The sequence below is a fragment of the Mustela lutreola genome, chromosome 3, assembly GCF_030435805.1.
Source record: "Mustela lutreola isolate mMusLut2 chromosome 3, mMusLut2.pri, whole genome shotgun sequence".
Taxonomy (NCBI): domain Eukaryota; kingdom Metazoa; phylum Chordata; class Mammalia; order Carnivora; family Mustelidae; genus Mustela; species Mustela lutreola.
The window spans coordinates 1,617,031-1,638,109 of record NC_081292.1 but is presented as its reverse complement, the minus strand read 5'-3'; the positions used below and the strand labels follow the sequence as shown (position 1 = coordinate 1,638,109).

Sequence of the window (21,079 nt, the reverse complement as noted above, 5' to 3'; positions counted from 1 at the left end):
TGGGTGTCCCTGCATCGCGCGGTCACCAGGACCTCCAGGTCAGTCGAGGTCACGGGTTCTTTCTCCAGCTCACGTGGCTGCTGGGTCACTCTGGAGCTCTTCACTAGTCAGCTCTGGAATCCCCACTGGGTTCTTCCGGGCGTGCTGTCATCTCCCCAGTGATGCTGTGTGACGCGCCATCGCCAGTCTCTGCCTTTGCTCCTCCCCGTTCTGTGTTGAGCCGGGCTTCCCTCCACCGTGTGCAGAATGGCCAAGTTCAAGTCGCTTCTGTTAAATGCAGCCCCCGGTGGTTCTGCGACCCACTGCGCTCTCACCGGGTCTGAGCCACACCTGTTTCTTTGCGCGTTCCGGTGGGAAGCGGGTCGCTTCAAGGAGCCGGCTGCCACAGTTCCGGGCCCTGCCACCCCACGGGGTCGCAGTACTATTAGCCCGTCGCTTACTTTGTCTGCTGGTGCTGGGCTGGGTGGGGCTGGGGGAGGTGCTTGTCCCAGTCCGCACAGCCCCTGCTCCGGCCTCCCTGGTGCCTCCCAGGGATGCAGCCCGCCACTGGCCCAGCCGCCCTGCGAGGACAGCGGCCCCGCGAAGCTGCTGGACTGTGCCCCGCGCGCACCGGCCCTCGCCGGCCGACACTGACCACTCTGGCTCTTCAAGGCCTGCCCCGGGCATAAAGGTCTGCTAATCCGAGCAAATCCAGCTCCTTCGGAAGAACAGCTCCTGAGACCAGCGCTGGGAGATTTTTCCTGCCGCACAGCCAGCCCGCAGCTCTGCGCCAAGCCAAGTCAGTCCTTCCGTGGCGGGGAGGGGCCTGGGCCGCGGCCTGCCTCTCCCCTGGAAAACACCTCTGAGCCCCAGCGCGGGGAGCGGGGACAGCGCCGCTCGTCTCCGACAGCTCCGGGGGCAGCCGTCCCGGGGTCCCGGGCTGGAGTCCGTGTGGAGCCCCCACCCCCGCGTCCGACCCCCACTGGCTGTCGGCCTCCATCTCCACACACCGGGCTCTCCCGATCAGTGTCCACCGTGGCCTCGGGGGAGGGCTGAGGCCAGAGCGTGGCTGTGGAGAGCGAGGAGGAGGCAGGCAGGGGACCTGGCCCGGCTTTCCCGAACGGCGCCCTGGTGTGCACACTCCCCTCCCCAGCCACACTGTCCAGACGCCCTGGTGGCCAGTGGGGCCTGTGAACCGGGACCCCGCGCAAAGGCCCGGAGAAGAAGTGCTGTGGGGGGCAGCGGAGGGGCCGCTCAGAGGAACTGTGCTTCCTGCGGCTGAGGCTGGATGCAGCGGACACCAGCGCGGGACCTGGAACGGCTCTGAAACACGAAATGGGTCCCAAGCAGCAGAGGAGCCTGGCTCCCTGTGTCCCGCTGCCTCCCCACCCTGGGTCACCCTCCTGGACTTGCAGGCCGGGCCTGAGGCAGGCAGGAACCGTTCTCTTTCTCGCCCTCATGAACCCGCGAACAGCCCCGCGCCACCTTCCACTCCCATCCGCGTTCGGCCGCCCCCGCAGCTTCCTGCCCTCATCGGTAAACCCGTGCTCCCCGAGGACGGGAGCCTCGTCTGATCAACCCCCAGCCTCGGGCTGCGCACAGTGCCCGGCACACGGCGGGCAGGGAACACAGGCCACGCTCCACGCTCAACGACACGTGGCGTGGAAGGGCTCCACACCACGAGAAAGCCCGCCGAAGCCCGCAGCTGTCCGCCGCCTCCCCACAGCGGCTCAGGCTGACCCTCGGAGGCCGCAGCAGTAGCGTGTCCTGTTTCCCCTGAATTCGGCTTCCCGTGTACCTGGGCTCCAGCGAAAGCACGCAGTCTGCATGGCCGCCTACCCCTGCCTCTACCCCATCCCTCCAAGGCCACATCTGACTCTGGGGCCCTGAGCTGCCTCCTGAGGCTCCACCTTCTGACCCAGGAAAGACCAGCCAAGAGCGGGGCAGGCACGTCTGCACAGGACGGCAGGGCTTCCCAGATGCCGCACCCGCGGACCCCACCGCCAGGGCTCTGGGCCAAGTGCTCCTGGGGGATGCGGAGCCCAGGCCTCCTAACGGTGCCTCTGTGGCGACCGGAGAGGAAGGGGACCCTGGTCCCACCCGGCTCTGATTTCACATCCAGCCTAGTTAGGGGAAAAAGGATTCTGAGGCAAAAGCATTCTGACCGCCCGATCCTGGGGGGCCAGAAGTGCCGAGCACGGTGGCTGGGGTCCTCTCGGCGGGGGGGGCAGGGGTCTCTGGCAGGAGCGTGGGACAGCGGGACGGGTGCAGGTGCTCCCTGGACGGCCTCGCTGGGCCCTGGGCTCTGCCAGTGCCTGCTCGTGGCTCCGCAGCCGGCCGCAGCCCAGGGCCCCATAGCCGCCAGCAGAGGCCACGTGAGCAGCTGCCCGTGGAGGGGGCACAGGAGGCCAGACCCCGCTCTGCCCCAGAGCCTCCCGAGCAGCATGGGGGCTCAAGCAGGTGCTGTGCTTTGTGGCTGCTTCTGGAAGGAGCGCAGACACCCCTCAGGCCGTCGGTGACAAGCGTTTATTCGGTGGCCACAGAACGGCCAGGATGGGGGCACGAATCCACAACCTGATGGAACAAAGCCTCCGCAGGGGATCCAGGAGCCCCCCAAGTCCTGCCCCTCCAGCTGCACCCGCCGGCAAAGTCCTGTTTAAGAAGCATGCCAGGCTGCGGGGGAGAGCTCCTCGGCGTCCGGCCACCTCTCCGGGCTGCCCCCACGGCCACCGAGGCGAGGGCAGGTGCTGCAGGGACTCCGGACACCTCACTGCAAGCACCTGCCGTTTGAGGACACGGTGGGCCACGGCAGCCAATGGCAGTGCTGCATGGATGTCACTCCAGGCACAGGAAGGAAAGGGCGTGGAGGCGGCACAGCCCTGAGGCCGTCTGGCCCGGAGATACGGGTGCTCTGAGAACAGCCTCGCTCAGTTGTGGTCTCCGCCCCGCGTGCAGAGCAGGAAGCACACTTGTCCACCGGCAGCTGCGTCGCTGGCACGCGTGAAGACGGGCACGCAGCACACGAGCGGCCTGCAAACCACACGCCGCATCCCTCGCTACTGGCGGGCGCCCCAGTAGGCGCAGGAAAGAGAACCAGCATGTGGCCAGGCAGCGAGGCCGGACCCGAGGGTGCAGCAGTGAACAGAAGGGTGCGCTGCCGTCCCGGGCCACGGGCAGTCCTGGCTCTGGGCCAGTCCGGGCCGCGGGGAGTCCGCAAACAAGCTGTGCAGCCGGCTCCTCCCTGCCGGGGTAGGGGTTCAGATGCGGCCGGAAATCCAATCAGCTCCTTCTACTCCGGGTGGCAAGCGGAGGCCTAAAACTCATTTTCAAATGCCTCGGTGAAACTCAGGGATAGGCAGGTGGTGAGCGTGACCTCCTGCGGACGGGGATAGGACCTCGGAGTGGACTTGGCACCAGGACGCTAGACATGCCCGTGGTGAGCCATGAGCTCCCTGGGGCAACGGGTGGCTGGGGGGTGGGTGGGAAGGACAGTCCTGCTTGTGTTGGGGAAGGGCCTCTGCCATGCCAATCCCGCCTGTGGCCCCCACATCCTGGAGTCCAGACCCCAGGGCTGAGGCCTCCTGGCAACACTGAGGAACTTCCAAGAAGAGGCTGGCATGGTTAAGTGAGTTCACGGCTGACGGGACAACTGCCACCTGTAAGCCACAAGCAGCTGCAACGGAGCCCCAAGGGGAGGATGGGGCGGGCCCAGGGCAACGCCAGCCTCACGCAAGGGGCTGCAGGTCCTGGCATCAGCTGGCCCGAGGCCTGGCTTTCCTCGTCCTGGACAGACAGACAGCTCCACCCACTCATACAGCAGGGCTCAGCCGGCGAACACGAGCCCAGACTCTGCCCGGCTGGGCCCCGGCTTCCATTCACAGGACGCTGGGTCGGCTTCAGGTGTGGGTGACCCAGCCAGAGTGGCCGCTCACACTCGCGGGCCAGGAGAGAAAACACCGCAAGCCCCGATGAAGCAGATGCGTGGGGACTGGCCGCCCCGAGCGGCCGAGAGCGCACCCCGGCCGCCGCAACCTCCTAGACAAGCTCTGGCCCGCAGGCGAGGGCCGCACGGACATCAGTGCTCAGCGGCTGCAGAGGAGCAGGGCAGAGTGGAGGCCTCCTGGGGGGCCTCCAGTTTGACCACGGCCCTGAGGGCGCCGCGCCGCCACTTCACCTGCCTCTGCCTGGCGAACACGGAGCGCAGCGCGCGCAGCTGCCCCACCTCCTGCGCCGTGAAGCAGGGCTGCCCCTCGGCGAAGCGGACCACGGCATCGAAGGACAAGGCTGCCTGCTCCCAGGCCGCCTCGTCGCTGTCCTTCTTGGCGAGCTCCAGGCTCCCAGAGCCCAGGGCTGGGCCTTCTCCGACCGCATGTCCCGGCCTGCCCCGCTCGGCCGCCGCGGCCTGGGGAAGCCGGCTGCCAGGGCGGGCCGGGGCCTCCGTCCCCAGCTCCAGAATGTGCGCGAAAGTCTGGTCGTGAGGCTTCAAGCGGAGGCGCTCCGGCTCCTCCTCTGAAGACGAGCCCTCGGCGAACATGACCGCCGGCCACAGCTTCCTCCAGGCCCGGCTGAAGACGTCGCCGGGCACGGCGCTCCAGGCGCAGGCCACGTTGAAGACGGCGTCGTTCATGCCGTAGCGGGGGTGGCAGGCCTGCAGCGGGACGGGGGGGTTAACGAAGTGCCTCATGAAGTCCCTCCGGATGCCCTGGTCCATGGGCTGTAGCAGCGACGTGACGCTGGCGGGCAGGAAGACGGTGAAGATGTTGCCGGAGGCCAGCTCGGCCTCCCGCGGGCGGGCGCGGGCGTTGTCCAACAGCAGAATGGCTTTGCCATCCTCGGGCAGACCGGCAGCCCGGAAGTGCTCCTTCACTGACGGGACGAAGATGTGATGGAACCAGTCGGAAAAAATCTCCTTGTCCACCCACGCGTTCCCTTGGGCCTTGTAGGCGACGGGCAGCTGCTGGATGCCCCCGAAAGCCCGGGGACCGCCGCCCTTGCCGACCACCAGGGGCTTGATCTTGTGGGAGCCGGTGGCATTGGCACACATGAGGACGGTCAGCCTGTCTTTGCTCTGCCTGACGCCAGGCACCGCCCCACCTTCCAGGCTGGGACTGGGCAGGCACCGCCAGAAAAGGCCGGTCTCGTCGGCGTTGTACACCTGCTCGGGGGACAGGCCGTGCTCGGCCGTCAGGCTCCGGAAGAAGCCACAGAACTGCTCGGCGGCTCGGTGGTCGGCCGCCTGTTTCTCGACGGACGCGTCCAGCTTCTTGATGCCGTGTCTGGCCTTAAAACGCCAGAGCCACCCGCCCGAGAACACGCAGGGCTCCGTTAGCTGCATCTGCTCGTAGAAATCCTTGGCCTTCTCGATGAGCATGGGGCCCGACACGGGCACGCCCTCAGCCCGCTTGCCCAGGAACCACTGGTACAGGGCGCGGTCCAGGTGCTCAAGCTTGGGCGTGTGCAGGGTGCGCCGCTGCTCCGCCGCCGCGCTGGACGCCGAGTTGGCAAAGAAGCGCAGCAGCTGCGCCTTGTGGGCCTTGATGTCATACAGGGTGGACATGCCCACGTTGTACTCCTGCATCAGCACCTTCCTGCTCTCCCCCTTCTCCAGGCGTGCGCAAATGTCGATCTTCTCCTTCAGGGTCAGCACCACCCTCTTGCGCTTCTCCCCTGGGCTCCGCCCCGCAGCCTGCTTAGAGGCCATGGTGGGGGGTGGCTCGTCCCGGGAGCTGGGGAGGAGGGAGGACACGCGTGGCAGGGGGGAGGGATGGGGAGTCCTGGCAGACTCCTTGCCTCACCTCCCCCCGTCCTCCACTCCCTCACCTGCCCGTCCCGTTCCACGGACCCCGGGCCACCGTGAGCCCCGGTTCCTCCTGTGGTCTGCCCTCCAGTGCTAGCGACGTGGCCACCTCCCGGCCCCTCTGCAGGAGAGACGACTAGTGCCACACCGCCCCGGATGTGTCCACACGGTTGGAACCTCTGGTCTTCGAGGGGGACGGTGACTGCTCCCACCTTCAAATGTGGACCTTAGAGAGTACAGGGGTCCCGGGAGCGTGGTTCTGATGAATCGAGGTAGCACTGTCTGTGCTGCGGCTGCCTCTCCGGCGCATGGCGCTGTCTCCCGCCGTGCTCTAGGAACTGGAAAGCAGAACGGGGAAGAAAGAACGTTACGGGCCGCGGGCCTGGGCCCCCGCCAGCGTCTGCTCACTATTTCAGGCTGCAGCAGAAACCACCACGTCGTGAGGGCGACCGACCCCAGAGCTGGCCCGAGGGATGCAGCATCTAGGAGGCTACCCAGCTGGGCACACAGGCTCTTTCCAGTGACCTCTCAGTCACCACGGCTCCCTCAGGCCACACAACTCCATTCCCTCCTGACCCTTTACCGAACACCCCGCCTCTCCCTGTGCCGCTGGGCAGACTCGGAGGGCAGACAACAGGCATCCGTGCTGGATCCTTCCGGAATCACACCCTTGCCGCGCTTCTCCTGCTAAGACCCCACCTCCTCCATCCTGGGAGAAGCCAAGGGCTGCTGCCCTGACAGTGCCCAGCCCTGCAGGCCTAGTCCGGGCAGGGTCTGCTGGGCTGGTCCTGTCTTCTCCCCCCCAGCCTGCGTCCCCTCACTGCCTTCATGACTCAGCGCCCCCCCCCCCCCCCCCCCCCCCGTTCCTCACCCCTCCGCCCAGGAGACAGCAGATCCCCGGGGCGACAGCGACAGCCAGCTCGCAGCCGGGCACCCGTCCCGCCAGGAGAGGCATGCAGCACTCACAGGTGGGCTTCGAGCAACTCCCCACCTGCCGGCCACCCAAGCCCTCATTCTGGCAGTGCCGCCCCGCACAGATGCTGAGGCCGCAGCCCTGCTCATGGGCGCCGCGTGGAAACGGAGCTCCGTGAGAACACGACTCAAGACGAACGCCGTTCACTCAAACCCGGCGAGAGCTCCACGGACCGACTCTGGGCCCGTCGCCTGCCAGCGCCGGGCACAGTCTCCCCTGCGGGCCAGCCTCCGCGTGTGCAGGGCGCGGGTGCCGCTCCCTCGGGGCCTGCCTTCGTCCCACCGAGTGAGTGGACTGCGTGGCCACGGGCAGCAGAGGGAAGTAAAGGCCACCGCGCGCCCAGCAGCGAGGGGGAGGAGGGCGCCCCGGGAAGGCCTCGCGCAGGCTCTGCCCCCGAAACCCGAGGTGCCCGACGCTTCCGTCCCCGACGAGCAGGTGTCCCCGAGGTGCGTGCGGAGCGACATCCGCCAGCTGGAAGCGCGGGGCCCCGCGGGGTGCAACCACTGCGAAAACCGAGCCTCAGAGGCCCTGACGCTCTGAAGCGCGTTCTCAAGCCGAAAGGGCACCGGCGCGGCACTCGGGGCTCCTCGCCGCGACTTCGACGGAAGCACCAGGCGGAGGCCTCGGGAACGCGGCCGGACACACACACCCTCCGGGGCCGAGGGACGGACGAAACAGGGGGGTGGCGGGCGGGGAGGGGCACCTGCTCCCGGTCCCTGCGAGGGGAAGCCCCGACCTGAGAAGAGCCCGACGGGCTCGGGCCGGGGAGGCGGACCCCGGGGGCGCGGGGGCCACGAGAGGAAAATCCAAAGAAAACGAGTCATTTGGAGACGGAGGCAGACGCGGGAGGACTCCAGGGGCAGGGCAGGCGCGGGCACCGGGCGGGGGCGCGGCCCGCTGCGGGGGGGGGGGGGGCGCCGGGGCGGGGGGCGGGGCCGGGGCGGGGCGTCAGCGGGCGCGGGCCCGCCCACAGCGCCGGGGCGGGGCCTCCGCGGGACCCCGGGGCGCGCAGACGGGGCGGGCCGTCGCCCCCGGGGCCCCCGTCGGGGGCAGCAGCTCGGCCCGGGGCGCAGCACACACCGCAAAGGGAAGGAGGAAAACCGGCAAGTCCCCGTCCGGCAGGTCCCGGGGCGGGGACCCGCGGGGACCCCGGGACCCACCCCCTCCGCCGGCGGGCCCCCAGCGTCTGCGAGCGGCGGCACGGCCAGGCCCGGCGGCGGCGGGGCTGGGACGGGAGGAGCCTCCGCCCGGGGAGCACACACTGCGCGGCGCCCGCCCCCCGGCCTGCCCGGCCCCCACTCACCTGCGGACCCGGGCCGCCGCCGCTGCCGCCGCCGGAAGTGCCGCCGGTCCGCGCCTGGCCGCCTTCCCCGGGCCACTTCCGGGACGCTCTAGGCAGCCCGGAGGACTGACTCGGCCTCTCGGTAGTGCGGGCAGCCGGGCGCCGCGGCGCCGGGGGGCGGGGCCCCTGCGCGCGCACCTGCCGACGGGGCGCACCGGCCCGCGGGGCGCACCGGCCCGGGAGTCGCGGGTCTTGTGCGAGTGGAGCCCCGAGCTGAAGGGCGCGGGCGGGACTCCTGCGGTCCCGGGCCAGGGCTGGCAGGAGCGCGGTGATGCGGCCCCTCGCGTTAGTGAGATGCGGTGGCCCGAGCGGTTTCCTTCCCGCTGAGAGAAAACGCACTCCCCGGAGAGGGAAAAAGGAAAACCGTCGGGTCCCTGTCCGGCAGGGGCCGGGGCCTTGCTCGCTGCACATCTGATGTGCGGGCTTCGGATGCGGACGCGGGGCCCCTGCTCGGACCTGGGCCGTCCTGGGCTGAGCTCGTCGGGGACCTGGGGATGCGATGGATGTGGTCTGCGTGCGGGGCGGGCGGGAGTCTTTGGAGCCCGGAGTCCAGCCCCGGCGCGGAAGGTGCCCGCACGTCCACACCCCTCTCCCCAGCAAGCTAGGAGGCGGGGGTGCGGAGCGGCTGTGTGATCACGCGTCGGGTAGGAGGGAGGGAGGAGGGCCCGTCGGGGAAGGCGACGTGAGGGGCAGAGGGAGGAGAGGAGATGGGACAAGGGACGCGGGTCGCAGTGCTGCTCGGTAGCGAGCCCAGGGACGCGCACCTGCCTGGAGCCTCTGCGCCCTGCGCGTTATGGCTCTGCTGCCGAGTGGCTCCTTGTTGCAGCCGGGGACAGGGAGGAAGACAGTTCCACAGCCTCCTCCACTCCACTCCCTTTCTTCCCGGACTCCCCCAGAGGCTGCGGCCCCAGACCCTCCTTCCAGCGCTCCGCAGAGGGTTCCTGCGGCCTGGGCTCCCCCCTTGGCTCTCCCCTCTCTAGCACACCCACTCCCCGGGTGACCACCCCTCTCTGCGCAGAAGGAGCGCCGGGCGCCGCTCTGGAGAACCTTCCCAGCATGTCCTGGGCCAGCAGCTCACGCCCAGCCTTTCCAGACCTGAGCTCGGAACACGGCCCAGCGTCGACCCGTCAGCGCACCCCCACCCCGGTGAGTGGCACTGTCCTCTTCACCTTCACTCGGCCAAAAATTCAGTCATGCTTAACCCATGCTTAGCCCTGATTGACCAGGAGCTCCGCCCAGCTCTGCCCTCCCCATCCGCGCCCCATCTGACCTCCTGGCACCCCCAGCTGCTCTCTCCCTGGTCTTGGTCCCCACCCCACCCCCCGGCCTCCTGGCTTCTGTCTCTGCCCCACATCAGCCATCTGCTGCTGTGTGATGGAACACCCCAGACTCAGCGGCTTGAAATGAATCATCTTGCTGCACCTGGTTCTGTGGGTCAGGAATCTGGAGGTGCTAGGAGCAGCTGTGCTTGCCCGAGGAGAAAACTGGGGGCACTGAGCACCCTCTCCTGGGGCACTCGGTGGCCCCACAGGAAGGCTGGCTCTGTCCCCGTGGGAGACTCTCTGCTGCCACCTCATGGACACGGGATTACATGCACCTCCCAGAACCTACATGCAGCAGCAGAGGCGGCCTGGGGTTTGACCCGCCCCCCCAAGATGCACCGAGTTCCCCCAGAGGCTCCCATCATCACTCTGGGATTCTTGGGCCACATCTCCAGGTCTGAGCCCACGCTGGCAGAGAAGAGAGGGTCAGAAAGAGGATGAGAAGGAAGAACTTGGGTCTCCTGGGAATGGCCACTGATGACTCCACCGCCTCACCCCCCATTGCACAGGACCCAGGCCACAGCCGCTCCCCACCGCAGCTCCCCATCCCTGTTCACAACCAGAGTGGCCTTGAGGGTGTCAGTCTGAGCCGATTAATGCCCCACTCATCCCTGGAATCCCAGTGGGCTCCGCAGAACGGTCCCCAGCAGACCACACCACATCTGGCTCGAGCTGTCCCCTCCAGGCCCCACACAGGAGCCCCTTCCGGATGTGCTGTCCCTCAGCCCGCAGACCTCCACTTGAAGGCAAGACCGGAAGCAGCAGAACCACTCACCCAGATCCTGGAGGCCTCAGGTGGGGAGATGTCACCAGCCAGTCCCCAGAACAGGGGGGGTTTGGCTCCAGCCTGGGGATGCTTGTGAATTCCACAGCCTCTGGCAGAAGGGCCGCATTGCCCATGTGGACCAGGTGTCCTGGGCTCCCTGACCTCACTCCAGGACAGAGGAGAGGCGGCTGGAGATGGGGGACAGCTCTAAGAGGCACCAGCACCGGAAGGGGGCTGGAATGCAAGGCCAGAGACAGGAGGAGGGATGGGTTTGGGGCAGAGACACTGATGGCACGTAGGATACCTTTGTGAGAACCAGGACGAGGGCCCTTCTCTGGGGTGCAAGGCCCTTCCCAGAATTCGAGGTGGACAGGCACCCAGGCTGGCAGTAGGCCGAGGGAGCTCGGCCCTGGGGAACCGGGGGTGAGAAGCAGGCTCCCAGGCCCCGGCGTGGAACTCAGTGCCCGCAGGACCCACACACGTGCACACACTCACAGAGCTTACTTGACGCCTGAATTTCAAGAGCCCAGAATGGGAGGCCGGGCCCTGAGCATGCGCTCCCCAGGGGTCCGTGGTCTTGCAGCGTGCAGTTGACCCTCTCGATTTTACCAAGGCATTTTTCTCAAGAAGAAGGTCTACAGAAGTAGAAGGTGAAATCAGCTGTGGTTTTGTAATTAACTCACCATCTTTATTTTTTAAATTAATTCTGCCCCAAATATGAGATTCATCCAGCACTGGTGTCCATTCATGTGGCAGCTCTGGGCGGTCGCGGTCTGCTGCAAAGACCCTGCACAAGGTGGGGTCAGTGATCCCTCTTCCTTCCGGCTTTCTGTCCCGACAAGAAGGGGCAGGTGAGCAGGCAGGAGCTCCAGGGTACCCAGCAGGCGGGGCAGGCAGGTGAAGAGGCAAGAAAACAGGAAAATCTGGAGCCCCGAGAGGTGACCGCAGAGCCAAGAAGAGGAAGAAAGCTCAGGGTGAGTCACAGCGAAGGCCCACCCTGACCCCGTCCGCTGCAGGGAGGGACTCTTAGCGGCACACCTTCCCAGAAAGTGGGACAGCCAGGGAGTCCAGGCTCAGCCGAGGCCGAGGGGCTTATTCAGTGTGTCCCCAAAGCATGGGTGATGGGACAGAATGCAATCTGACCAGAGGAAGGTCGTCCACGTGAACGGGGTCAGCGTCAGTCTGTGACCCTAGTGAGGACTTAGTTGTAGACTAGGACAGAGGTCAGCCCGTGCCGGGGCGGGGGCTGTTCATAACCGTGGCTACGGCAGCATAGCCATGGGCTTCAATATTGGAGCTGTGGCTCTTAGGCTGTCCGCTCAGTCAACTCGGGCCCCGTCACACAACCCTGCGGGCTGGGCAGCCCACGCAGCCCACGGGTTTCTCGCAGCCCTGGAGGCTGGACGTCCGAGATCAGGGTGCCGGCAGGGCTGGGTTCTGCGAGGACCCACTTCCTGGCCTGCACCCGGCCCCCTCCTCGCTGTGTTCTTGAACCTGGCGGTGCGGGGAGCTCTGCCGTCCGATCTTACCGGGGCCCGAAAGCCTCCATGGGGGCCCGCCCTCATGACCTCATCGGGCCCGATCACCTGCCCACGGCCCCACCTTCAAGCACACCACACCGGGGCTGGCTTCAACGTAGGAATCTGGGGGGACACAATTCAGACCATAGCATTTTGGCCCCTGGGTCCCCAAAATTCATGTCCTTCTCACATGCAAGGTACACTCATTCCTTCCCTGTTCCGTCTAACCCCCTGCCTTCTACCCTCAGTGGGACGGCAGCTTCGTCTCCGTGGCTCTGGGCGGGCCTTCTCTCCCGGCGGTTCTGCCCGTATCAGGCTGGATGTGTCCCTGGGGTGGGGAGGTGCCCCGTCCACGATGGTGAGCAGCTTTCTTGGCCCGCACCCCTGGAAGGCAGTAGCACTCGCCTGCTGGGCCAACCACAGCGTCCTCAGACACTGCCAAGCCTCCCCTGGGGCCCGGAAGCCCCCTGCTTGAGAGCCACAGCCCTAGAGCAGTCACGTCGTAGTGAGTCAGGTGAACAAACGCGCGTGCACCTGTCAATATTTGCGGAATGAATGTTCCAGGCTGTGCTAGGTGCTGGGTGCCCGGAGCACGAAGGCAGATAAGAAAGGCTCCGGGCCAGGGCACCTCCAGTCCCGGGGGCTGGGCCGACAGGCAGACAGGGAGGTCACAAACATTTTACCGCACGAACCACCTGAGCTGACGGGGCTGTGGGCTGGAGTGGGGGTGTTCAGGGAGAAAGTTCTGAGCGGCCAGAGGAGACCAGGAAGGCAGCTGGTGGAGGAACCACACTCACCGCCACCTTTCCCACCACTGTGGGACCTTGGGCAGCGTCATGCCCCTCCCTGGCCCCAGGCTCCTCATCTGCTGAAGCAGAGATGCCATCTGCGGGAAAGGGCCCAAACTGGTGGGTGTCAGGGAGCCATGCAGGAAAGACCCCAATGCCAGGCAGTTCTGGGACTCAGCCCTGGCCCACGTCACTGTGTTGTCTTGATCGAGGTCTCAGGGTGAGAGGGTGGAAGCTGCTCCCCCCAGGGGCGTCGTTCTGCTCCCCCCGCCCCCCGCCCAGGAGAGCTGGGAGCTGGAGCTCACTGCCCCAGCGAGGGCCTTGCCGGCAGCACGCACTCGGCCCTGCCCTGTCCCAGGGGTGAGCCCAGCGGGGATGAGGTCAGATGCCAAAGCGAGGACAGACATGTCACCTCAGGGCCAGGCAAGCAGCAGGAAGCCAAACGTGCTCTCTCCACCCCTGGGAGGGGCCTGTCACCTCCCCAGACATGGGGTCAGCAGGCAGTGGGCATGGCCTGTACCTGCCCACACCCACCTGGACACCCCAAGGGGTCATGGGGAGACTGTTTACAAATGGAGGGTCACGTTTAGAGTGACCACTAACAGGGACCACTAATGGGCCCCTAGGCCAAGAGCAGAAGGAAGCCACTGGGCCCTGAGCTGGAGGGGTGAGGGATGGTCTGGGTCCCCCAGGCCGGCCAGGTCGGTGGGAAGGGGGGAGGCTGGTCCCCAGGGACACGGCCACCTCGCCGTCGGGGCACGGAGGAGGACACGGCCCGGCCTCCGCACCTCCACACTCAGGTCCCCAGCCATTGGAAGCCCTTTGGGGGCCTTCTGGTATCCTAGCACACAGACAGGGTGGAGAGCGGGTCTGGGGCACAGCCTGTGTCCAGCCCGGTGCCCCCTTCCATGGCCTCCTCAAGAGGCAGCTAATGCTCCATTTCCCAGACTCCCTTGCAGCTAGAGTTCCGTGTCCTGGGGGGGATTCAGGAAGGTGGTGAGGGTTAAGCCTGCAGCCCAGCGTGCACACATTTCCATGCACCACGCCGGTGCCCTTGGGCTGTGCCAGCCCCCCCTCCAGCCTCAGGGCCCTTCCCAGAACGGTCTCCCCCTTCCCTGTGCCCCTCTTGGGTGTGGCCATTCAAGGCCCGTAGTCCCTGGGGGACCAGGAGCCCTGGGAGCAGAGCAGGGCCTGAGGGAGGCTGGGCCTCAACCTTGGCCTTCCACACTTACCCCACCCTGGCCTCACTGTGAGCCCCATGCCTCGCCCTGGGGGTGCTGAGAGACGGCAGACAGTGGGGAGGGCAGGCCTGTCCCGGACAGGCCCCACCTTCCGGCAGCAGAGGGAGAGGACAAGGGGCGTGGTGGGGCGGCCAGAGATTGGGATCTACCTGCGCTGGGGTACTTGCTGGCTGGGGAGCCCGTCCGTGTTGACCGTGGGCGGTGGAGCCTCCCCCTTGCCAGGCAAAGCCTATAAAGCCACCCGGAGCCCAGCCCTGGGCCGCCCGTTGGTGACCATGAAGGCTGTCCTCCTAGCCCTGCTGGCTGTCGGCTTGGCCCTGCAGCCAGGTGAGACCTCTGCCCCCATGGGCCAGAGCGACGGAACGGCGCTGGGGGAGAGGGGACAATCAGGGGAGACCAGAGGGGCACTCAGCGAGGGCACCCACCCAGAAGGACAGAGAGAGGAGGCAGAGGCGGGGAGAGGGGGAGGGCGGTCAGGTGGAAGATAGGGAGGCAGCGGCAGGAGGAGGGGGCTTTGGTCCTTGCCCGTGTCCCCCTCTGGGGCGGCTCTGAGTACAGCCAGGGGGCAGCAGGGACTCACCCAGAGGCGGGAGGGCATGGGGGGGCCTGGCTTTCAGAGGACCAGCAGCCAGAGGGATGCACGGGGAACATGCAGTGTTGGGGGAGGCACAGGGGCAGAAGAACCTCAAGGCAACAAGTGCCTCAGAGGCAAGGAAGGGCCAAATGAACGGAGGGGGTGCTGGGGGGTGTCCCGACAGCATCGGGGGCCCCTCCCCCGGCCCTGCCCTGGGGTCCACTGTGGGCACCAAGGACCGCAGCCACCCAGGCCGAGGAGTGGGCCTCGGCTGCTCTGGTCTGCACTCCAGGCCCTGCGAGGTCCTGCCCATCGTGGGTCGTCACGAAGTCTCTTAGGGCCCCAGCTTCCTCTTCGGGAAACTGGGGCTCATGACGATGGCCCCCATGGCTGCTGGGGGGTCAGCTGGGGTGTGGGGTGACTGAGCACGGGACCGGCAGCTCGGGGCCTCCTTGCCTTGGGTGACTCCCTCGCACCATTGTTTGGACTGGAAGGGGCCTTACTGAGCCAGCTGGGGCCACTGCCCCCAGGGACAGAGCAGGGCCGGGCCGGGGGCCCACGCAGGGTCTCCCGGCCCTGGCGAGACCTGGGCAGGGCTGGGAGGCTGGGTCGAACTGGCACAGGTTATTGAGACAGTGACGTCCGGTGGCAGGAGCAGTTCTGGGGTCCGGCCCGCCCTGCCCTCCCCTGCTCACCGTGGAGCGTGTCACTCCCTTCCTTCTCAGACCGGGGCATTCGGCAGAGGGGCGGGCTGGGGCGCTCACGGTGGGTTCCAGGTGCCAGGGCAGCCAGGAGGCAGAGCAGCATTCCTGGTGGACTCTGATGAGCGGGTTCCCTCCCTGGGGGCCCCCAGTCTGCAGTGGGCTCTTGCGCTCCCACACACTGCCAGCGGCCTGGAAGCTATGACATGACAAGAGGAGGCTCCGTCCCCTCTCTGAGCTGCCCCTGCCCCCCAGGCTCCGCTCTGCGCTGCTACTCCTGCAAGGCCCAGGCGAGCAACCACGACTGTCAGCATGTGCAGAACTGCACCAGCTCCGAGACGTACTGCTGGACCGAGCGCATCCGTGAGTGGCCCTGTCCTTCCCGCGCCTCCCCGGGACCCTGCCCCGGGGCCCTGCCCAGACTCCCCCAGGGCCGGGTGGGGCTTGGCCCTCCCTTTTGCCATTCCCTTGGACTCCCTGCACCTTCCCACCCCCTGGTAGGGACTCGAAGACCTGTCCATCTGCCCACTTGTTCACCCACCCACAGATACAGGTGCTCAGCTTCCCGCCCACTCATCCCTCCACCCATCCCTTGTCTGGCTGTCCATCCGTCCCCCTCCGTTACTCCTCCACCCTCCCCCTCTGTCACCCACCCACCCACCATCCACCCACCACCCACCACCCATCCCTGTGGTCACCCATCAGGCATTTTCAGTTGCAGCAGAAGGTCGGGGTGCCTTGGGCATGTGGATATGGATGAGCCCAGGCACCTGCCCTGACGCTGCTGGCAGTCTTGAGGTAGTCACCCGGGGTGACTCTAAAGTGTTAGAGTGGGGACAGGAAGAGGGCCATGGGATCGAGGACAGGGCCAGGTAGGTGAGCTGAGCAGCCCCTACCCCCAGGTGTTGTTGACATCGTGACCAGGATTAGCAAGGGCTGCATGTCGCACTGCATGGACGACGCCCAGAACTACTACGTGGGCAAGAAGAACATCACGTGCTGCTCCACTGACCTGTGCAACGCCAGCGGGGCCCATGCCCTGCGGCCAGCGGCTGTCACCCTGGCGCTGCTCACCACTCTCGGTGGCCTGCTGCTGTGGGGTCCCAGCCCGCTGTAGGATCCGGGAGGGCCCCACTGTGTCCCACACTGGCTATCAGTGCCCAGGGGTCCTGGAGCGCTCTTCACACCCACTGGCCCAGTCGAGACCCCTCCGAGACCCCAGCTCATGTTGGGCCATGCCCCTCTGCCCCCTCCAGCCTTCTGTGGCTCCCTCCAGAAGCCCTGCCCAGCTCCCCCTGCTCAGCAGGCTGGGTCCCGTTGATGTGGCACCGTTCCAAATCCCTAGAACCCAGCCTGCACGTGGTCTGCGCAACACCCATGTCGCAGCCCCCTCCTCAACCCCTGCTTGGGCATTTCTTCCTCCGGCAAGACTTCTCTGCCCCACCCCCCATCGGCAGAGCCATTCCCACCCATGATTTCCCCCGCAACCAGCAAGGAGCAGGCACTTGGGAGGCCCCACAAAGGCTGAATAGAATTAGGGGCAGGGAGTGAGAGGTCCCATGAGCCCCAAGAGATGAGGTGTGGAGGGGGGTCCAGCTCCCCATGGCCATGGGAGTCCTGGGGCAGTAAGCCCAACCCACAGGAAGCCCTTAATAAAATCCCCCGACCTAGTGTCAGAGAGCTGTGTCCTTATGTGCCCTGGGTTGGGGTCCAGCGCTGTGTGGGATGGCCACCCGGCCCCGTGACCATGGGCTGTGGCCACAGCACTGACCAGCCACATGGGGTGGAGGTCCAGCCTGGGCAGGAGCCAATGACCTGGGCATTGCTGCAGAAGGTGGTGGCTTCCCTAGGGGCTCCTGGCTCTTGCGGTGAGACTCACTTGTGTCTTTCGACCTCTCTGAGCCTTGGATACTTATCTGTGACCCCTGTGCCATGAGGACTGAGCATTCACAGGACACAGAAGCTTCTGGGGGGAGGGGCTGCTACTGTGTGAGGTCCCCACAGTGTCCCTTCCCTGGCCTTCCCTTTTGTTCGAGGAGAGCCCTTCTGTCTCTTTCTTGAATTTTTTATTTTGTCTGTTATAAGGGAGGGCAGCCTATGTGGGTGGGGCAGGCCGTTGGGGATGTGAGCAGGGTGGTGGCCGTGAGCAGGGGGTGTCCTCGGAGCGGGAGCCAGGACAGGGACCTGCACGGGATGGTGCTTCCAAGACACATACCAAGCCTTGGGTGAGGCAGCATTAGAACCCAGGGTCTGGAGAGCTGGGCTGGGGGTGGGGCAGGATTACACTGACCAACAAGGTTGACCCAGAAGCTCAGTCTCCCTGTGTGTGTCCTCAGGCAGGCCACTGGGTCTCAGGGTCACCACCTCAAGAGGGTGGAAATCCCTCCCCGTGTTGAGTGGCGATTCTCTTGGCACCCTTCCCAGCCCTGGTGCCCGGCCCCTGGGGAGCAGCTGTGGGCTCTGGCCTCTCCCACGATGCTCCGCTAGGACCCAGCACACAGACCTGGCTTGGCTCCAGTCCAGGGTCCTGGATTCAAGGCTGGGCCTTTGCTTCCTGGGAGAACACCCCAGAACTGGGGGGACCCTGGGCAGAGCATTAGGCCCATCAGAGTCTGAGCTGTGCTGGAGCTTGGAGACTTAGGACTGGTGGGCACTCAGGACTAGGCTTCTTTGTGCCCTGAAATTGTGGGGCCCAGGCTCATTGACCCTGCCCAGGACACAGCAGACACCTCTGTAGTTACAGAGCACCTGCTAGTTCTAGGCGCTGTTCCAGACACACCAAAAACAGCAGTCGCCTGGGTTTGACTGGATTTTCCCGGACTCTCTTGATGCCCTGGGACCACCCCAGGTCATGGAGCTTACAGGACAACGGGCTTAGGTGAACAGGATCAATACAGAAATATGTAACATGTCAGCAGGAGAAGCTAGGAAAGGAGTAAAACACAGAGAGAAAATCACAAATACCGGTGGGGCCTGGAAGTCCAGAGGGATGGGCCACAGTCCACTGAACAAGGTGGGGACCCCTTGGGCAGGGGTCCTCCTCCCTGGGGCTGAGGCTCAGGGTGGTGAGGCGGTGCCTGGACCACCATATCCTGTCCCAGGCTCCTGGGTTTGAAACATCTGGGCCAGGGGCAGGGGAGAGGGCAGGTAGTCCCCTGTGACGTGGGAGACCTGGCAGGGTTCTTCATGTCCCAGAGCCAGGGGCTCTCCTCCGGCCTCCTGAGTGGTCTCCAAGTTCATGCAAACTACAGCACAACAGAAGGTGGGGCAGGAGCCCCTCCCGACACACAGCGCGCTGGGGCTCCTCCTCTCGGGGTGGGGAAAGCAGGGGGCCCCTGCAGGGGCAGCCCACTGGCCCAGGGCCCCTCAGCAGTGGGCCCTCATTCCCCCGTCCCCTCACCATCTAGTCCTCATGGACTACAGAAAAGCAAGGAATAAGAGAGCGCAGGGCTCAGATCCCCACACGCTGGGCTGGCGTGCGTCTCCGTCTGCACTGGCTCCGGGTGCTTCCTGTGTGAGAACGCGCAGGTGCACGCCGCGAGCCACACACCTGGCTCACCAGACACACGCTCCCCAGCAAACTGCTTTCTGAACCTAGATCTTTCCATAGCGAGGAATACAGACCCTCTCGGTTCCGTCCGGAGGCGGAGGCGTTCCCCTGGACAGATGGACTTGGGCTTGTCTTTACGATGCCGCTCCCGAGCACTTTCCGTGCTGGAGACATTGTCTGAGCCTTTCACCTCTGACCTGATAGGTGACAACAGGGGCTCAGGGGCTCGCCCATGGGTCTCCGTGCAATCCGTCATCAACTCCCCGCCACCCAGCGAAGCCAGCCATACAGGGAAAGAGCCAGGGCACAGAGAGGTGAAGGAACTGCCCCGAGGTCACACAGCTGGCTCGTCACCCTCCTCCCCTGTGTGCTTGTTCACCTTGAGCCAGACCTCCAGCGGCATCCCTAAGTGGGCACCTCTGGCCCTGGCATCGCGCCCAGTCTCAGGCTGGAGGCAGTCTGGTGCTGTCCTCCCCGCTGGGGACTCTGGCTCAGCCCGCCCCTCAATCCCAGGGCCTGTCTGCCTGGCCCCTCCAGGGCTGGGATCGCTGTGCCCCCGCCCCTGCCCCCGCCAACCCCATCCAGGTTGGTGAGTTCTCCATGTGTGGCCACTTGGGTGTTTGTGGAGTGCCCTGCCCACGTGACCCAGGACTGGACGAGCAAATCCCCGTGTCAGTCAGCAGCCTGGGCCCCGCTCTGTGAAGGGCTGCTCCTGCCTGGCTGGACTCGGGGTGCAGTAGGGAGGGAGCTGGAGTGGGGGCAGGGTGGTTGCCTGAGGGAGCCAGGTCAGACCCTCTGGAGGCAGCAAAGTCGGGGGGCGGGCGATGTCCATCTTCCTCTGTTTCTCGAAGCTCCACCTTTGTCACGTGACCCCCAGCCCCTTCTCCCTCTTTGCCTGTCTCTCTGTCTCCCTCATCTCTCTCTGCCCCCAGACTCCTCCCTGCAGTGGGGGTCCACCCACCTCCTCGGGGCTTCTCTCCTTCTTCTCCTGAGCCCATGAACAGGGACTCAGCTGCTTGCCTCACTGGGGCAAGCGAGACAGGAAGGAGTTCTGTCTTGAGGGCAGGGGTGGGGCGGGGCAGGCCCTATGGGAGCCTTAGGGCCTGGAGTGGCTTAGCGCCCCTGCCCAAGTGCCCACAGCTGCAGGGCACAGAGCGGGGACCCCATCTGCCCACTCCACAAAGGTTATGGGTGCAAGGGCTGTCCCTGGGGAGTGGCCCTTCTGGGCCAGGCCCTGCTCTGCACTGCACACGAACGTCACCCAAACGTCACCATGTGCCCACGGACACACGGCCTGCCTCACTGTGGAGCACTCGTGCCCGCGGTCTAGATGAGGGCACACAGCAGGCCGGCGACCCCTCTGGGAGCAAGAGTGCATCTGGGGAAACTGAGGCACAGCATTGCAGCAGAGCCGCCACCAGCTACAGCAAACACTCTTTTATGGACCCAAGGTTCCAGAGGGCTACGGGCTGGCTGCCCCACAGACAGATGGGTCCAAGCCCTCTCAACCCTCCCGAAGGGGCCCAGGGTGGGGTGGGGGTCCTCCAGTTGCTGGCTCCGAGGCTCCTGTTCCGCGCACTCCTCTCCCCCGGAGCCCTGTACCAGGCGGCGGCCACTAGAACTTGGGCCGTGGGGCCGCCCGTGTTGGTGACGCCAGGCACTACCCAGACAGGACAACTCTTGTGCAATCACGAGGACCCAGGAGTAGCCCTTCCGAAACTCGCCCACCCTGCCCAGCACCTGGGGCACAGACACTTCAGGCCAGGGCAAGGGAGGGGGTTCCAGGTCCAAGAGTCCCGGTCCTGACTGGGACCCCTCACCGTCTGCCGATGACCCCGCCATGCCCCGCGCCTGCTGTGGAAGACGGTCGCAGGAGGACGGCGGGCAGCTAAGAAGGAGTTTGCTCCTGCAGTGGTGTGCGGGTCCGCATGGATGGCTGGGCAGGGGGAGCCTCCTGGGGCCCCCACCCCCATTTTATCATTTACCAACCTTCACTGACGCCTCCAGAGCAACCTCTAGAGGCGGCCCCTCCCCTGTGGGGATGCGACAAAGTGTGTTCCCAGACCAGCTGCCCGGGGGGCTCAAGGGACATTGTCATCCTGAGAAGCTGCCCCACCCCATGGACAGGCGAGCACGACAGGGACAACGGTGAGCAGCGGGGAGAAGGCTTCTTACCTCCAGGGGCTCCTAGGGCAGCGGGATCAGCCCTGATAGAGAGCGAACTGCCTGTCCCTGGGAGCATCCAAGCAGATCCCCCGACCCAGGAAAACCCGGACCCCGTTCTGCCCAACTACGGGCCCCAGAAGAGCAGCCAGAAAGAGCGAAGACGGAGTCCAGAGAAGGGCCGGGACGCCGGACAGCGGGCTCCAGGCTGCGGGGGCCACAGCCCGTGCTGGCGACGCCTGCGGGGCCTTCGCGCTGCCCCCGCCCGGCGACCTGCCGCTGTCCGAAAGGCGGAGGCCGGGAGCTGGGGATGGAGGCTGAGACGCCCGGGCCTGGCGGTGCGGAACGAGGTCACAGGCTGGG

The 21,079-nt window shown here is 66.1% G+C and overlaps 3 protein-coding genes across 7 annotated transcripts; 2 read left to right on the top strand and 1 right to left on the bottom strand.

Annotated features, from left to right (window-relative positions):
• Nucleotides 1-2,483: 2,483 nt before the first annotated feature.
• Nucleotides 2,484-8,162, bottom strand: JRK (Jrk helix-turn-helix protein). Of its 3 annotated transcripts, XM_059168762.1 has the most exons (3): nucleotides 6,648-7,607; nucleotides 5,800-6,114; nucleotides 2,484-5,705 (listed from the first exon to the last, which is right to left on the bottom strand). In XM_059168762.1, exon 3 carries the CDS (start codon nucleotides 5,678-5,680, stop codon nucleotides 4,055-4,057), a length of 1,626 nt encoding a protein of 541 aa, XP_059024745.1. In that variant the 5' UTR covers nucleotides 5,681-5,705; nucleotides 5,800-6,114; nucleotides 6,648-7,607; the 3' UTR covers nucleotides 2,484-4,054. The 3 variants fall into 3 exon arrangements, with proteins under 3 accessions (XP_059024745.1, XP_059024744.1, XP_059024742.1); XM_059168761.1 differs by lacking the exon at nucleotides 6,648-7,607 and adding an exon at nucleotides 8,053-8,162 and having other exon boundaries at nucleotides 2,484-6,114; XM_059168759.1 differs by having other exon boundaries at nucleotides 2,484-6,114.
• Nucleotides 7,877-10,913, top strand: LOC131827796 (uncharacterized). 3 transcript variants are annotated; one of them, XM_059168827.1, is made up of 4 exons: nucleotides 8,389-8,658; nucleotides 9,110-9,237; nucleotides 9,623-9,808; nucleotides 10,099-10,913. In XM_059168827.1, the coding sequence occupies exons 1-4, from the start codon at nucleotides 8,586-8,588 to the stop codon at nucleotides 10,489-10,491; spliced, it is 780 nt and encodes a 259-aa protein (XP_059024810.1). In that variant the 5' UTR covers nucleotides 8,389-8,585; the 3' UTR covers nucleotides 10,492-10,913. The 3 variants fall into 3 exon arrangements, 1 of the variants encoding a protein (XP_059024810.1); XR_009352142.1 differs by lacking the exon at nucleotides 9,623-9,808 and having other exon boundaries at nucleotides 7,877-8,658; XR_009352141.1 differs by lacking the exon at nucleotides 9,623-9,808 and having other exon boundaries at nucleotides 7,891-8,658; nucleotides 9,809-10,913.
• A 2,817-nt stretch (nucleotides 10,914-13,730) lies between these two features.
• PSCA (prostate stem cell antigen) lies at nucleotides 13,731-16,674 on the top strand. The gene is made up of 3 exons (XM_059168794.1): nucleotides 13,731-14,055; nucleotides 15,259-15,366; nucleotides 15,906-16,674. Exons 1-3 carry the CDS (start codon nucleotides 13,746-13,748, stop codon nucleotides 16,118-16,120), a joined length of 633 nt encoding a protein of 210 aa, XP_059024777.1. The 5' UTR covers nucleotides 13,731-13,745; the 3' UTR covers nucleotides 16,121-16,674.
• Nucleotides 16,675-21,079: the final 4,405 nt, after the last annotated feature.